The following is a 15,863-nucleotide window of genomic DNA, read 5'->3' as shown; positions in this document are numbered from 1 at the left end:
CCCGCCCACGCCGGCCCCGCCCTCTGCCACCCCCGGGACGGCACGGGCGGCGGCGGCAGCAGCAGCAGCAGCAGCAGGCGGACGTGCAGCGTGTCATTATGCTTCTGATTTGGTCATTTATCATGCCACAGCCGGGTCACACACAGGGGCCCACACATGTTTGTGTCTGCACATCTGACAGTCTATGTGGGACACTGGTGAGGGTCCACATTCAAATCCAACACACACAGGAATGATCTGTGTGTGTCACAAGGTCTGAGTGTCCGTCAGCAGTTGTACGACGGTGTCGACATTATTAGCATTGACTCAGACAAAATGGACAAAATCCTCAAGTAGCCATTTTGAACAGGTGAAAAGCAGCAGTGGCAGCAGCAGCAGCGACATGTGTTTCTGCCTTATTTAGATGCGTGCAGAACTTGTAGCTCCTTCACAGCTAATGTTAAAACAAGTAAACAAACCTTTTCCCAGAAGGCTATGAACATTATGTAAAGTAATTTTAACCTTCATCTGACATTTTTTTTATGGTTTAAATTTGGTTTCATATGTCTGCTTTCATGTTTGCTTTCTACTACTAACAGCAGCCCAGCTGGGGAATAAATGATAATGAACTACATTAGTACAAATGTCCTCAAAGGCTCTCTGACAGAAAGTCTTATTTACAAATAAAAATAAAAGAAAGAAAAGAATTACTCACTAACATAAAAGCCTTTAATTAAACATGTACTGCCTCTGTGAGAGGCGTTCTCGTGCCCAACCCAAGTTTTCATACAAATATATGTAAATGTATGCACAACTAAGATGAATATTTATTTTCTTTTCATGTAAATCCACGACTCCTTGGTAGGTAACGTATGAATAGAGTGTGTGTGGACATCCCTTTGTGAATATAGAGAGACACCGACACACACACACGGACAGATCAAAGCTGTGCTCCAGTCTGAGTTCAGAGAACCTGAGTGATTCTCCAGATCAGTCAGTCATATGTATTGTGTCTGCAACAGTGTCAACAACACGTTCAAAGGCTTGCTTTTAAGCACATCTCCATTACTTTCAGTGACCGATATACTGATATATATATATATATATATATGCAGTATTCTGATATGCTGATCTTCTTTCTGAAACAAGAACAAGAAAACGCTTTTAAAAGTAACATAATCAACCATGCTGGAGCTGTTAATTCTTCATGTTTCCAGAGCGTAAAGTATTATGACTATGACCTCTCACAGCTGGGCCAACCTACTGTTTGTACAGAAAGTCATTTTTCTCTGTTTGCTGTATTTGCTCCAAGTCAACACCTGGTGGGGCTGCTGTCCAAAAAACAGCTTAGTACAAGCTAGTAGTTGTAAAAGCTGATAAGTGGAAAGGGATGTAGAGCAGGCTGCCGCCCACGTCACGTCCAACCACGTCCAGCTCTGTTGCTCAAGCTGCCAACAGCAGTCGTCAGCAGAGTCAGAATGAGTCAGAATGTTTCTGCAGGAGTTTGGTCGGGTTCATTCATACATCAAAGAAGTGGAAGTAGAGCTCATTCACGACAGTGACCTCAGACTGCATCACTGATGGCAAACTTTCTCTAAAGACTTCTGTCAATGATTCTACAACATTTGTGATTAACCTGAATTAGGTATTAGCATTAGGTGTTTGTTTTAAAAAAAAAAAAAACATGCATTATTTGTTGAAAGTGCAGAACCAAAGATGTTTCCTTTAAGATATTTCCAGTGCTTGTTGATATGTATCTTCCATAGTTTTATTTGTTTATAAAATGTAAAAGAGACACTTGAGTAGATCACGTACAGTTTAGTCGTTCGTGTTAATATTCATATTTTAATGTTTTTATTATTTAGATTTTTTGAAATACTCAACTAAACCTTCCTCGCCTTGCAAGCGACTGCCGTCCATTATTTATACAATATTACCCTCTAGTGGTGAATTACTCTTAATACACCTACTTGTTATTCTGTTGGGAAAATATTTTGTGAAAATTCTTTAACGACGTGTAATTAATTAAAAAAGAAAGCACAACACGGTTAAAAAGCTTTTTGGTTAAGATGGTTATTTATTGAGGCACTTGACACAAGCCATGGGATGTACATCACATTTTTAGGTATTTTTCACATTCTTGTATCTGTAAACATCGCAAGTTTGATACATTCTAACAGTTATTTATACAGCATAGCCACCACTGACCCACGCTTCACCTCCACTATACCAATGGAGAAAGACGTTAGAGAGAGAAAAATATTGACATCCTGCTCAGGGTAGAGCACAGTAAACAACAGCTACACCAGGCCGTACAAAATATTAAAGGAGCCAAAATACAAAACTATTTCACACCTCGTTTCCTGTTACATCATGTATCCATGCAGAGTGCATATGGGGACAGGCTGCAAGTAAGACCTCATTCACCTCTAATGCACCTACTCAGTCTTTTTTAAATATGTGAAACGTGTATTTCAGAGGTAAGTACGATTAGGGACAAGGCGTCTAAGTCTAATCAGCAGCACAAGAACATTTTCCCATGTCAGAAACTGGTCATTGCTCAATATTTATATAAATACATGATACTTTCAGCAGGCATGTGCATGGAGACAGAGTATTTCTAAAGTCTGCTTTGGTCTATCACAAACTGGGATGTAAACATTGACTCTAAATAACCATGTCTGATAATAATATCCATACAACACGCTGTCTCCGGCAGTCACAAACAGAAAATCGGCCTGTTTCGTAAAACCGGAAAGACAACAGAGAAGTGTATAAGGCCGCTGGGCTACTGATCACCAGGTTAAAAACTGAAAGCTACACCAAAGGTTTGAGGATCTTGAATAAACAAACACCCTGACGTTGCCACAGGCAAAACCAACTTCTGTGTCTGCAAAAGTATACGAACGTAAGGCTGTAGGCTCCAACACAGGCTCCAACACAGCTGCTGTGTCCATATATACACTATCAGCAGGTTATCAATCCCTGGGGGGCGGGGTTAAAAAAAACAAGACCTCGCAGTTGCCATTAGAAACAGAAATCACTGAAATCCAGTGGACCACAAGTTACTCAACAGTTTCTCTTTGTAACCAGATTGCCACCTCGTTTCCATGTGTATCTATGGGGATAAATGTGGCGTTCAAGGACATGCATAACAACCTTTAAGCCTCAATAAATGTGGATTTTATGAAGAAATAGACAAACAAAAATATTTCAATTCCATTTAGAACCTTAAAAAGGAGAAACTGTGGGGGAAAACCTTCAAATGTCATCAGGTCACCATTGGCCAAGAAACAGAACCAGAACAATGGCAGATAGGTTAGTATTATTTGTTTTTAACATCAGTTGTAGTTTGTGGCCTGGACTTTAGAGTAATATTAAAACTGTAAACATTGAAAAATACCACAGACTACTGCTCTGTGTAAAATCTTTTTATCAAATATCTGTGAGTACCAGCCTGTTCATGTTCACTGCATCTGTTCCACACAGAGTGACAAACCCCACGTTTAATACCTGGATAATGGAACCCTATTGGTCCATCTCATGCTGTGAGGTGAGGCTCTCCCAGGGGCAGATGATCTCCTTGGCTCCCACTCCTCCACCCCGGAAGGCTGTTCTGTTCTCCTCCTCCTCATCCTCAGATTCAATGGGGTAGATACGGCATTCTGGAGGAATATCAACCTTAATCTGAAAAAAACTAAAGGAAAAAGGAAAAAGAGTAAAATGACAGACGTGACGGCCAGGTGTTATTAGAATACAGTACAGAGGTCCATGTCCCTGTGGTGCTGACAAACAAACAAACACTCTATTGGCTATGTCTTCTTTTGTCCCAGCCTAATGGAGAAACAAGTCAAAACTCAAAAACAGGACCCGTGAACCAACAGGGGGCGACAAAAAGAACCTTGGGATAAGAGTTCACATTAGAGCTTTTGTAAGTAAGGACAATGCTCCAGAGGTTTCACAAGAAAACAGTTCATTAAACTCTGTTGGGTTTTTTTTTCTTTCTCTTGGCTTGTTCTTACTTTCCAATCCTTCTGGGAGGAGCCTGGCCGGCCTGATCCGGGCAGATCGGCTGAATTCGACTACTGCTCCCAGCGGCTGAGTGGTATTTGGGAGACAAGCTGGCAAACATATTGGCAGGGCTGCAGCCCCTCTTTAGCAGACGACGCAACGACAGAGGCATCCGAGACTTAGTCACGTTTGCACACACTGAGGCTGGAGCCTGCAGGTTCCCCTCTCCACCCTCAGAGGGCTCCACTCGCCGCTCTGAGGCCGAGGTACTGTCTAAGGCCACGCTGATGGGAGACGGACAGGCTGGACTGTGGGTCAGGAATGGGAGAGTGGGCGAGGTGTTGGCAGAGGGGGGGTCAGTGATGCCAGAGTACACAGCAAGGTGGGGAACAGGAGTGGTGAAGCGGCACAGCTGTGAGGTCAAAGGGCAACAGAGAGAAGTTAGAGGGAGATTGCTTTTCTTCAGAGAAAATAGTATATAACTATTTTATTAAACTGATCAGACCGAACTTTAAAAATGTTTGACTGAATTAAAAGAAAGAAAAGAAAGAAAAAAAGAAGGACAGAGTGTGACTTAATGACAGCTCAAGACAGACACATGAACGTGACGTGCTGGTGGCTCATTGATGTTTTTATTGACAAATGGTGGATGAAAATGAAAACAGTTTTTTTTTATGAACAGCAAAACATGGAAAAATAATGAAGAATTACAGTTTGACTGAACAGAGACGAATGAAGAGACTTGACATTATTCACTGTCAGGCTTCAGGTCAGGTCAAGAACTTTTGACTTTTGACCCTTTTTTACACTCTGTCTCATTAAGTCTACATTCACCCTCAAACAGCCTAATTAAAGAACAGGCTCAATAGTGTGTTTAACATGAAGTGACCTGCTTTCATTTTGGCTATTCCAATACATTCTAACCTTGGTGTGCAGTATTGGGGTTTATTTATTGTTCCAGTGATTCATTTCAAATATCATATATAGAGGACGTTAAAAGTTGTCATCATTTTGCAATAATTTTCTTTGATGTGATACTTTTTTGGTGAAATGAGCCTAAATGTATAATTATAATTTTCTGACTTTTTGGATTATAATCTCTTGCTGATCTAGTCTTAGCAACAACAATAGAAAAACTGGTAGGAGGCAAGTAAAAAAAAAAATCAAAGCAGTGAGTCAGAAAGACGGAAAACCAAAACAATGAGCTGACAGACAAAACAAAACAAAAACCTCTAACACATGGGGGGAATGCAGCGAGGAATGAGGGTGAAAGACAAGATAACAATGAGCAAATGCTCGGCTATTACACATTTAATTCATCTTTACAATAAAAATAGCAATAGAGCAGCTGTGAAATGAAAGGTTATGGCTGAAAATAAAACTCTGCTAACTGCTGTGCACTATCAATAGTGCTAACGTCATGTGTTTAGCTCCCTGCAGCGGGAGGAGCAGGGGGCGCCTGCGTCCTCTGCTTGCTGAGTTTGGACATGACCTGTGTGATGTCAACGGGGGCGTTGGCCGCCATCTTGGCCCTCTGCTCCTGCTCCTGCTGTCGGAGGACGACTGGGCTGAGACTGGGCCGTCTGTTCTTGGAGTTGTGCTCCAGCTGGGCATCGCTGTAAGACCAGAGGATTTGATTCGTTCAGCATATGGACAAGAGAATTTGGAGGAAGATAAAAGAGAAAACCGAGGGCAGAGAAGTTGGAGGAAAAGACATTTCTGCACTTGGTATTGTATGAAAAAAGTGGAAAAAAAGGGTTAGGGTTCTTACGTAAACTTGTGCTCCTCAGGAAAGATGGCCTTCTTTAACGTGTCTTTAAAAACTGGAGATTTCAAGTACCGTCCATAAGAGTCCTGTAATATTTGTGAGTGCACACACTTTGGTTATTGATAAGGAGAAGCCATAACAGATGTCTCAGGGTTTACCTAACCCACTGATGTGATACGGACCTTTTTCATGAGCATGTAGATGTGAGTCTGGGCCGCGTCCAAGACGTATCTGTGTGGGTGTCTCAGACCACTCACTGTGATCTCCATTGTCTTTCCATCAATGTTGATCCACCGTGGTGCACCACGTGCCAGGAAGGTCCTGTTTTAGAACAACGAGAGACACTTGAAAGCCATGTGAAATAAAACATTGTTACAATTCTCTATAATCATGAACGATTTAGTCAAATATCCAGAGAAAATGTCTTTAAAGTTTCCTGAATATTTCATTTTTATTGACTGAACTTTCTCGTAATTCCAACCTTCACCTTCACCACTTTAGAGAAGACATATAAAGTCATACTGTATGTATGTATATATACATACATATATATGTATATATAAAAACTACAGACTAAACCCAGTGACATTACTTGTAAATCTGCTCTGCTTTCTCGCTCATCGTAGCTGCTGTACCCCACTTCAAATCCTCACAAACTTCCCAGAATGCCAGGTTCTCACCTAAAAAAATGTCACACTTGATTACTTCACTTTATTTTGCCTCTATCGTTGTAGGTAGAACCTGATGAAATATCCTACCGCTGAATTCCTTCTTCAGGAAGAGTCTGAAATCATCTCGTCCTCGAGGGTCTGACAGCAACTCCCCGAAACTAAACGTCCATCGTTCCACACGCATTTTAGTTGGAATCTCCACACTGTGTCACACACCACGACCACAGATGAACGAGACAGGTGATTATTTATTTTAATCAAAAATCAAAGCATTTGTAGCCCACGTACTTGGGCTTGGTGAGGTTCCAGTATGTGACATCATCGGTGAGCCAGGGATTGCTGGGAAGACACTTGGACAAGAACGGGTCGTGGCTGTTGTAGGTGGCACAGTATTTCACTAATCTGCAGGATCAGATAGAGAACGTTAAGTTGTCGTCTCTTTGTCTGTTGTTGTCTGGCTGTTTTCAACTCCTGGTACAGACATATAACCACTGTGAACAGTCAAGAACACTTCATTCTTCTCAGTTCATTTGTACTTGTGTCTGTGTTATTTAGGGACAGACACTATACAGACGGACAATCTTACGCCGCAATGGACACTGATGACTTCACTCTGGGCCTCATGATGGACTGTTGGGTGAAGATCATCTGTTGGAGGCAAATGGAAACATTCAATCATTTGAAAAAAACCTGGTAAGAAGTTTCAAAGATTCACAGTGGGAGTGGAAGTGTAAAATCTCACTCACAATTCTCTCGTAGAAGTCAGGTGTTCGTGGCTGAGGGAAGGCAATGGATACACATAATGTTGTCATAGCAAGTATCATAGAACTAGAACAGAATTTGTCTTCAGTGTATTTGTGGACGTGTATGTAGAATAAGTACAAGCATATACTGATACAATTCAGATAATGTCAGAAATAGTTATTATTAAAATTATAGTCAGTAAAATCACAGTAGTTGGTGACTTCAAGGCCCAGTCTGGGTGTAGTTTACTGCACTGTACAGGTATATATATCTGTTAGAGTTTGTGTGCAGTTTGACAAAAACTGGATATATATACTGCAAATGCCTGCAGAATAGAATAGAATAGAATAGAAATAGAGGATGTTAGGAAGGAGAAGAGAAAAGAAAAGAAAAACATTTTAGTCAAAGATGTCCTGTTGGCGTAACGACAGAGGAGCTGAGTATCATTTACCGTAGCTGCTTGTTTCTATCAAAGCCTCTTATTAAATGTAATCTGATGGACAGGACTTATGTCCATCTAAGACAAGCACAGACTCACCTGTTACCTCTTCTGCATTGGGATCTATTCGTCTGTCCAGTCCACAGTCCATGGCACTTACTGTCCCTGGCTGCACAGACACACAAACACAACTGATGTCACAAGATGCTCGAAAGGAGGCTCATTAATTAATAAAAAGACTAGAAGTCTGTATTACAAGTGGCATCTGATTCAATTGGAGGTAGATGAAGATAAAGTTGTCTCTGTCCAAACAAATGTGACGATCAGCACTAATGCAAAGAATCACTTCTTTATGACTCCAGCTGCAGCAAAGCCACTCAAAGGACAAATTCTGCCATTATTAAGGACTTGTAATTCTGACGTAAACATTTCAAATAAATCTTGTTTGTATGTCTGCAGAGGAAATGGAATAAGATGAAACTGCATTAGACTGTCCCTGGATAATGACATTAGAGCTCTGAGAGAAAGGTTACTCTGACTTTTTTTTAAAAAAAGAAAGGAGGAGGATGAGTCATGAAGATGTCAGACAGAGAAATAAGTGAAACTTACATCAAGTGACAGTGCAGTCTGAATATAAATACAGTGTGTTTATCCAGCTGGTTCCATGTTGATTTCTAATTAAGGACTTACAAGTTGAAAACATGTCACTGTGATGCTTATTTAAATCATGTGGAATCCCGGTTAGGGCGGTTAATACCTTCCAGTGGACTCACCACCTGCAGGAAGGTTTAGGTACGGTGCAGTGTGATTTGGGTGGTGGTCATGAAGACTGCTGCCCCTGCGACCCGGTAACGGATAAGCGGATGAAAATGGACGGGTGGATGGATATTTCACTATGTACAATTTTTCAATATGTACACTATTGAAATATTCCAACCTCCCTCATTCAAACCTGAGCCTACAGATCAGGTTCTGAAGCAGCAGGGATGTGAGGCCATTATTATCACTGCACTTTATACTGACTTTGATCCAGTGCAATGTTCTGCCAAACCCCTATTCAAATCCCAACCAATGCACCTGACAACAAAGTGGAGCTGGGTCACGTGGGAGGCCTGCAGGTGTGGACAGCAGTTGTCTACGCTCAGTAATGTGGCCTCATGTCACCGGGGTGAAACCAGCAGCAGGTGAAAACTGTGCCTCAGTCTCCCACACTGAGTGAAATATTAATCACTCCTGGCCTTTTTCTTCCGACTGGACATGTAATGGTAATGAGGCATCATGGGTAGAGATAATGAGATACCCAGGGAAGTGAAGAGGTGAAGTGTGATTTATTTTCAGACCTCTCCGTGTTAGCAGCCCCACTGTTATCTGTGTGAAGCTAAATGCTGTTTGACTGTCTGTGTTCCTACCGGTGGCCTGTGAACAACCCAGTACGCCCTCTCCTGGCAGTCGAAAACCACGCGGTCTGGTTTCTTCCTCTCCTTTGCAGCCCTGAAACAGAAACAACAGGAAGACAGAGTCAGAGAAGAACGTTTCAAACATCACCCATCTCTGTGTTACCTGTGCACTTACCTATACTGTTCTTTGGCCTGCATCACTATGAAATCCCATTTATGATTCATCCACTTGTGCAGTCGGTTATACTGTTCCTGAGGGCGTAAACCAGTGATTAGACAGAAAATGTCGACGCATCACATGCATGTCTCTGTGGGTGACACAGTCGCCTACTCACCTGCTCATGCAGCTCCAGGATTCCTTTCTTTCTTATGTTTCTCTTGGCCAAGTAAATTGCTACAGTGAGTAAAAAACAACAACAGATCATTAACTTAGTGAAGGCACAAGATCTGATAGGATAAAGCTAATCGCACTCACCATAATCTGTATCCTCAACAGGCCACTGCTGTGTAGGCCAGAAATATGGTGTCTGAAAAAAAACAACAGAATTTATATGTCACCAACACCTTTGCTGTGCTGAGCTGTGTGGGTTTGAATAATTTCTTCTTCAAGTTCTGTTCAATTTAAATCAAATTAAACCCAGATGTTAAACTTAATGTTACTTTGGAATGTATTAATAACTGTATAAAAAGGGTTCTAAGTTGTTGTTGTTGTGATCACCTGGAAACGATAGAGGGATGCGTCAGACTTAATCACTAAGCGTTTGTGGTCTTGTACAGGGTAGATGTATCCCAGCGCTACCAGCATGGTGCCGATGTTCTTCGCCTCTAAAAACAATAAAAATAGCAATAAGCAATTGCTTAAAGGAAAATTTAATGGTTAAATGGATGTCAATTTTCAACCGGATGCTTTATTTCTTACCGCTGGCATCTATTTGGAATGTCTCCGCTATCCACGAAACTATGTCTTCACCTGAAAATGAAAGTGACATGTGTGCTTTTGTTTGTTTTTTTTTTTTGTTTGTTTTTTTTTTGTTTGTTTGTTTGATAATCACAGGTGATTATCAACAAGAGTAAATGATGGAATTAAAATGAATTCTGTCTCAAGATGAACCTGCATAAGTCTGATTTCAAGGATGAGGTAAATATGAAAGGGTTAAATGTGTTGCACAGTAATGTTTTAGTCCTTGTGTTTTCTATGCATTATCTCTGGAAGGCTGTTCTCTTTAAAGGTAAACTGTGTCAGCATTTCCTAAAAATAAACCACAGAGAGGCTGGATGTGCAGCTCTGAAGAAACAGGCCGCTGTCAAATAAATATCTCTATTAAAACCTACTTTACTTTTTGTGTCTCTAAAGTAATTGAGCAGGGCAGTTAAAATATGTTTGCAGCATTTCCACCAGGGTCAATGACAATCTTGGTATAATCTTGGTGTATTATACCCTTAAATGCATCCTTGCAATCATGTTGCATTTGCTATTTGGGGTGTTAGCTTAGCGTCAGCTATTGTATTTGGCTGTGTACATTCAAAGCCCAGGGATGACTTAGAAGCCCGGCCTCCCTCTCTGCTTGTTATCATCCTCCTCCACCAACACCATCTCCTCACCATCTCCCTCTTCCTTTGCCTCTTTCCCCTTCCATCATCATCCTCCTCCTTCACCTCCCACTTTTTCTAACTCTGAGACTGAGGGGTTGTCATGGAGATGGAATCTGAAGCTCTCAAGCTTGAGCCCACATCTCTGGTCTCCTCCAATGGGAAAATCACTCACTGTGTGTGTGTGTGTGTGTGTGTGTGTGTGCCCTTTTACCAGTAATAGCATGTGGTATTGTTGTGATAACCAGTCTTTGAGGCTGTGACCTGACTCCAGTTTTGGGATCCTGCATCTCCAGCAGCATCCTCTCAGCCTGTGAGAGTAAGAGACAGTGACAGACAGTAGCTGAGGTGGAATGTGGGTCAGAAGTAACCAGTCAACAGGATGAAATAAAATTGATGCTGTTTTTTTGTTTTTGTTGTTTTTTGGTATAAAAAATTGTTATTGATTTTGCATTATGTCGATGTGATGGTGATAATGAAAATGATGATCATCACTGAAAGGTACAAGAGCCCTCTTGACCTGCTTTCTGTTCAATACAACTTTTCAGCAAAATTTAATGTAATTGCTCTTAATACTTAAATGCAAATTCCCTCTCTGAGAAGTCACCACCACAGGCAGTAATTAACGCTTACTAGCACAGAACTGCAGAGTAATTTAGCAAATTAGTGACCTCTCTTGATACGACTACGCAGCTTTGCCACACACAAAAAGCAACGTGACAACAGTACTGCAAGTAGGCATGGCTAAAGGTGGGAGGAGAGGTTTTCACATGCCCTGATCTCCTGGCTATTGTGTGGCTTGTGTAGGAGGTTTGCAATGAGTCACTACTCTGTTTTTTTACTTTTCATTTCATGAGAACCCCCATTAATACCAGCAGAGCTCCGACTTACACAGGAAAGCAAGAAACTATTATTTAGTGTGCATGATGAGAGTTTTTCTGCATGCACAAAAGTGTGACTGTGTGTGTGTTAGTGTGTGTACAGACTCCCTGGCTTGTTTGAAGTGGCTTTGTACTTTGAAGTCATCCTAGAGAGGTTATATGCCTCAGACTGAGTTGAACCAAAGTGGATTTCATAGGACGATGATTCTCTTGCACAGCTGCTGTATTTACAATTTATAAACGCCTGTAAATTCATTTATTTATGTGTCAAATTCAGTTATTTCTTTCCAACATATATATACATTTGAAAATGTGAGGTGATAAATTCAAAGCAGTTTCCTGTAGCTAGAACCTATTATATTTGTTTTTAGATCAAGGTGTCTGGATTAACTTCATCTCTACAGCTGCTAGGTGCTGGTGCCTAATACTGAGCCAGGCGTAATGCTTATTAAAATAATTGACCTTGTCCATGTGAAAAGGTTGGAAGAGTATTAATATTTACGGTGACAGGTGTTGGAAGTAGGGAATATACGTAGACCAGGACAACGTTTTCATCAACAGTTGCATTTTTTTTTTTTTTTTATTCCATTGTGATTTTTTCTTGATGTCGAAAGTATTATTCCATTAATTATCGGTTATTATTGAACCACGAGATAACAAAGATTACAGACACACACACCTGTTTGATGTGATTAAAAAAACACAGCTGTAAACACTAAACAGTGTCAAAAATAGAGGATAGCCTGTGTACATAGACGTGTCTGCAGGTGTGTAGTTCACTGCTTCAGCCTGAGAGAAGAGGATTGTTATTACCACTGATGTAAAACAAAGGATGCCCTACCTTTTTGAGACAAGCCATTCGTGGTCGATACCTCTGTCCATGATCCCGGACTGTGTTTCTGATAGTCATGATGATGCTGGTCACTCTCTCACACACTCACACTCACAGGTGTACACACACACGCGATGCTCTGGCTGTCTGTGAGCCGTTGTGTCGTGTGGATGGTGGAGGTATCAATATTGATGCTGCCTCCACGTACTCTCTAACAGCTCTTAGAAGGTTGCTAGAATTTCTTACTTATTTGTTGATATTTTGGTCCATGTAGTGTCATTTATCACTGTATTGATAATAAATATATAATATCCATGCATTCATTGACAACGTATCAGGTCACGTACATGGGAAAAACCTGCATTTAATATTTAATAACAGTGTTTTAATAAAAAAAATAGTGTACTAAAATACATTTTGTAATTCATTGCTAGGACTATGATAAACAAGAGGCATTTCGCATATTCATCTAGAAAGTATTACCATCTGTATTCCAATTTATTTACCTTTTGGAGAAGCGTGATGTAATTAAAATAAAATGTCCTATAGCCTATGAAGGCAACATACCTCCAACCGGGGAAGTATTAGCCAATCAAATCCTAGCTTTCTATTACAGTCGAACTGTACCTTGCAGTTTTAAATATTTCCAGCAGAGGGCAACATATTACCATTACACTCTGATTCGTTTGTTGTTAGCGTCACTTTTTAATTAGTTTACTTATCATTTTTTTCATAACATCTATTACAGAAAGTGGCTACAATTTCTGATACTTGTTTGTGAAAGTGGTGTTTTTATTAAAAAGTGCGGAATTGCGTCTCAACAGAGAAGACTGACTGAAGTTAGAATTCCCCAGAAATCACATATTTGTTGATAATAACTAAAAATGAGTCTTCCATATTTTAATGTTTGTGTGAAAAAACAAGACACCAATAGTGAAAAAACCCGTAAAGTGGTTTAAGATTGATAATAAAACGTCAGCAGCACTACTTCCTGAGTTTAGGGAAGGGGCTTGGTCCTGTGCCCGCGCCCCGTGAACGCGCATCAAATTAGCACCGATGAAGTTTGTGCGACATGGCGGATTTCCTGCCGACCAGGTCCGTGCTAAAAGTTTGTCTACCTGTCTGCCTGCTTAACAGCGGCGAGTCGGAACAGCTGCGAAAGTCTAAGGAGATCGACAGATGTCTCTCCCGCGAGAAAACATATGTGAAGCGGTTAGTAAAGATCCTGTTGCTCGGCGCTGGCGAGAGCGGCAAGTCGACTTTCCTCAAACAAATGCGGATCATTCACGGCCAGGACTTCGACCAGCAAGCCCGAGAGGAGTTCAGAGCCACGATCTACAGCAACGTTATCAAAGGTAGGATCGTTGCTTACAATTCTATCACTTATAAAACGAATACAGTCTCCAAACAGGCCACAGGATGGCGGTGAAATGGATGGCAAAGTTCCCACATCTGGTAGCAGGGCTGGGTGAGAGGACGTACACATATATAAACAGTGTATATCTGCTCTCGGCACACCCATATCTGCCGTACGTTATGTGAAATCCCATATTTAACAGCCCACTGCCGAACTTTATCTATTACGAACGATACTATTCCACATTTACCCTATAATAGTTTATGCACTGTATATGAACGACGTGCCCCAATTTCCCCTGAACGATATAATTGTTATCAGAGCTTTCACGATACTTCGAAGTTGTTCACTATGGCACTTTACAGAAACCAGCTCCTACTTCACGATGTCAATGTAGATGATTCTGAAGCAGAAACCTATTCATATTGATCATAGTTCAATCAGACATCTCAAATGGTATGACTATTTTCCAACACGTGTCGTGCATGTTTGTGAGCTGCATAAATATTGTACAGATGGACATATCCAGATAGTATTGCAGTAACTTAGAAAAACGTGATACATTCCGTTTCTCTTTCATTGTGATGGGTGGAACCTTTTGTTTTCCCAAAGGCCGTTGGTTTTAAACGAATAATCTAGTAGCCTATCTAGTAACATAGATAGGCTTTAGGAGTATATGCTGAAAAACGTAACCGTCTGGTAGTAAACTAAAATTTTGAAGAAATAAGACCTCCATTTTAGAGGTACCTGCGTTTGAATAGAGATATTTGTAAATAATAATAATAATAATAATACATAAACAAGTTCTGAAAGTCTGACATCACTTGCTCCAACTGGGCAACCCAGCTATCCTTCCACTTGTTTTTTTTCTACAAGGTGTAAAGCCATGACCTTAATAATAATAATAATAACGTTATATAATAAGACACCAGCTTTTCTCTGTTGGTCCTTTAGTGTCACTTCCTACTAGGACTATATGCTGGCTCTTAAAAAGCATTGTACATATTGTGGATGTAAATTACTGTGTGTTTAAAATGTGTGCATATATTTGAAGTTTACATCATAGTTTGTAATACTTTGTGGTATAAAAAATAATAGGTAGATCAATCAGGTACAGTACTCTGTATTGATATTGGTGTATTATATTGTATTGTCATAGATCACTTTTTGTTTTGGGGAAATCAGTGTTGTGTTATAATTTTGGTTTCGGTGTTCTTCTATTTCTCTTCCCCTTGGTTTCATTCCTCTCTTCTATGTAATACTTCATCAGCAAGTTTCCCTTAGAAGGACTTTTTTCAGGGTAAACTTCTGAGTTGATGTGTGGTCGAACCATCTGAAACAAATTAATTTTTTTCTTTCTACCAGGTATACGTGTAATGGTAGATGCTCGAGAAAAGCTGCACATCCCATGGGGCGACCCGGACAATCAGAAACATGGAAACAATGTCATGGCATTCGACACCCGTTCAGCTATGATGGCCAGAGGACAGCTGGGCACATCTGTATTCCTGCAGTACCTGCCTTCTATCAAAGCTCTGTGGGCAGACTCAGGTATACAGAATGCCTATGATCGCCGCAGAGAATTTCAGCTGGTACGTACCTGCAGCTACACCCACACAGTAAACATTTTGCTCAGAAATTTCAGAACAACTGTGAGAAAAGAAAGTGAAAAATTGCCTGCGTTAGACTCACATACTCTGTCTGTCGAGCCTTTGGACATGTGACTTAGTCGGCTTCCTGTTTACACGGTTCCCCGCTCTCTAGTTGTCAGCATGTGCATGTTAACACACTGACATATGCTCAGGAGTAACGACACATGTTGAAGCCGACACTTTTTGGTCCTGACTGAGATTTCCTGTCTTCTTGATTTGGCCTTATTTCAAAAAGTGCTGCAGTTTGGGGAGAAAAATTTTTAAAAAACTTAACGTGAGTTAAAAGTGCTGCAGTTTGGGGAGAAAAATGATTTTAAAAAAACTTAACGTGAGTCGTCGGGTCATGACATAAAACACATGCATTGTCCAGCTGTTGAGGAATCCCTGCTGAGGAGATAAGAGGAATTTTGACCTTCTTCTTTCTGAAATATGCTAAGAGAAGAGACCAAAAACAAACAAAAAAAATCTTTTATAAGTGATTTCTGGGCAGAGATATTTTGTCAGCCACTCAAACACACACTGAGTGGGAGCTGGTTAAGCAA

At 40.7% G+C, this 15,863-nt stretch overlaps 2 protein-coding genes and 1 long non-coding RNA gene across 5 annotated transcripts in view; 2 read left to right on the top strand and 1 right to left on the bottom strand.

The window, feature by feature from the left end:
* Nucleotides 1-2,023: 2,023 nt before the first annotated feature.
* Nucleotides 2,024-13,209, bottom strand: LOC103381795 (regulator of G-protein signaling 9-like). Of its 3 annotated transcripts, XM_008314332.3 has the most exons (19): nt 12,322-13,209; nt 10,814-10,910; nt 9,929-9,979; nt 9,728-9,834; nt 9,485-9,536; nt 9,345-9,403; nt 9,185-9,261; nt 9,022-9,103; nt 7,719-7,781; nt 7,176-7,205; nt 7,016-7,077; nt 6,718-6,831; nt 6,517-6,632; nt 6,351-6,438; nt 5,941-6,079; nt 5,762-5,844; nt 5,483-5,606; nt 4,002-4,402; nt 2,024-3,676 (listed from the first exon to the last, which is right to left on the bottom strand). In XM_008314332.3, exons 1-19 carry the CDS (start codon nt 12,388-12,390, stop codon nt 3,508-3,510), a joined length of 1,983 nt encoding a protein of 660 aa, XP_008312554.1. In that variant the 5' UTR covers nt 12,391-13,209; the 3' UTR covers nt 2,024-3,507. The 3 variants fall into 3 exon arrangements, with proteins under 3 accessions (XP_008312554.1, XP_024913270.1, XP_024913269.1); XM_025057501.1 differs by lacking the exon at nt 2,024-3,676 and having other exon boundaries at nt 4,312-5,606; XM_025057502.1 differs by lacking the exons at nt 9,185-9,261; nt 9,345-9,403; nt 9,485-9,536; ... (2 more) ...; nt 10,814-10,910; nt 12,322-13,209 and having other exon boundaries at nt 7,712-7,781; nt 9,022-9,176.
* On the top strand, nt 5,623-7,091 carry LOC112487310 (uncharacterized). Its single transcript, XR_003050289.1, has 3 exons — nt 5,623-5,718; nt 6,493-6,669; nt 6,985-7,091. It is a non-coding gene; the product is annotated as an uncharacterized LOC112487310 (long non-coding RNA).
* A 106-nt stretch (nt 13,210-13,315) lies between the features above and the next one.
* The window catches only part of LOC103381794 (guanine nucleotide-binding protein subunit alpha-13-like), an 8,099-nt gene continuing 5,551 nt past the window's right edge, over nt 13,316-15,863 (top strand). The window contains exons 1-2 of the mRNA XM_008314331.3: nt 13,316-13,667; nt 15,035-15,261. Of these exons, the coding sequence (XP_008312553.1) occupies nt 13,385-13,667; nt 15,035-15,261 (510 nt within the window). The 5' untranslated portion in view covers nt 13,316-13,384. The remainder of the gene's footprint in view (nt 13,668-15,034; nt 15,262-15,863) is intronic.

This window comes from Cynoglossus semilaevis, chromosome 8 (genome assembly GCF_000523025.1).
Source record: "Cynoglossus semilaevis isolate Cse_v1.0 chromosome 8, Cse_v1.0, whole genome shotgun sequence".
In the NCBI taxonomy this organism is placed as follows: Eukaryota; Metazoa; Chordata; class Actinopteri; order Pleuronectiformes; family Cynoglossidae; genus Cynoglossus; species Cynoglossus semilaevis.
The sequence above is the reverse complement of the archived record's forward strand: the minus strand, read 5'-3'. Positions and strand labels throughout refer to the sequence as shown.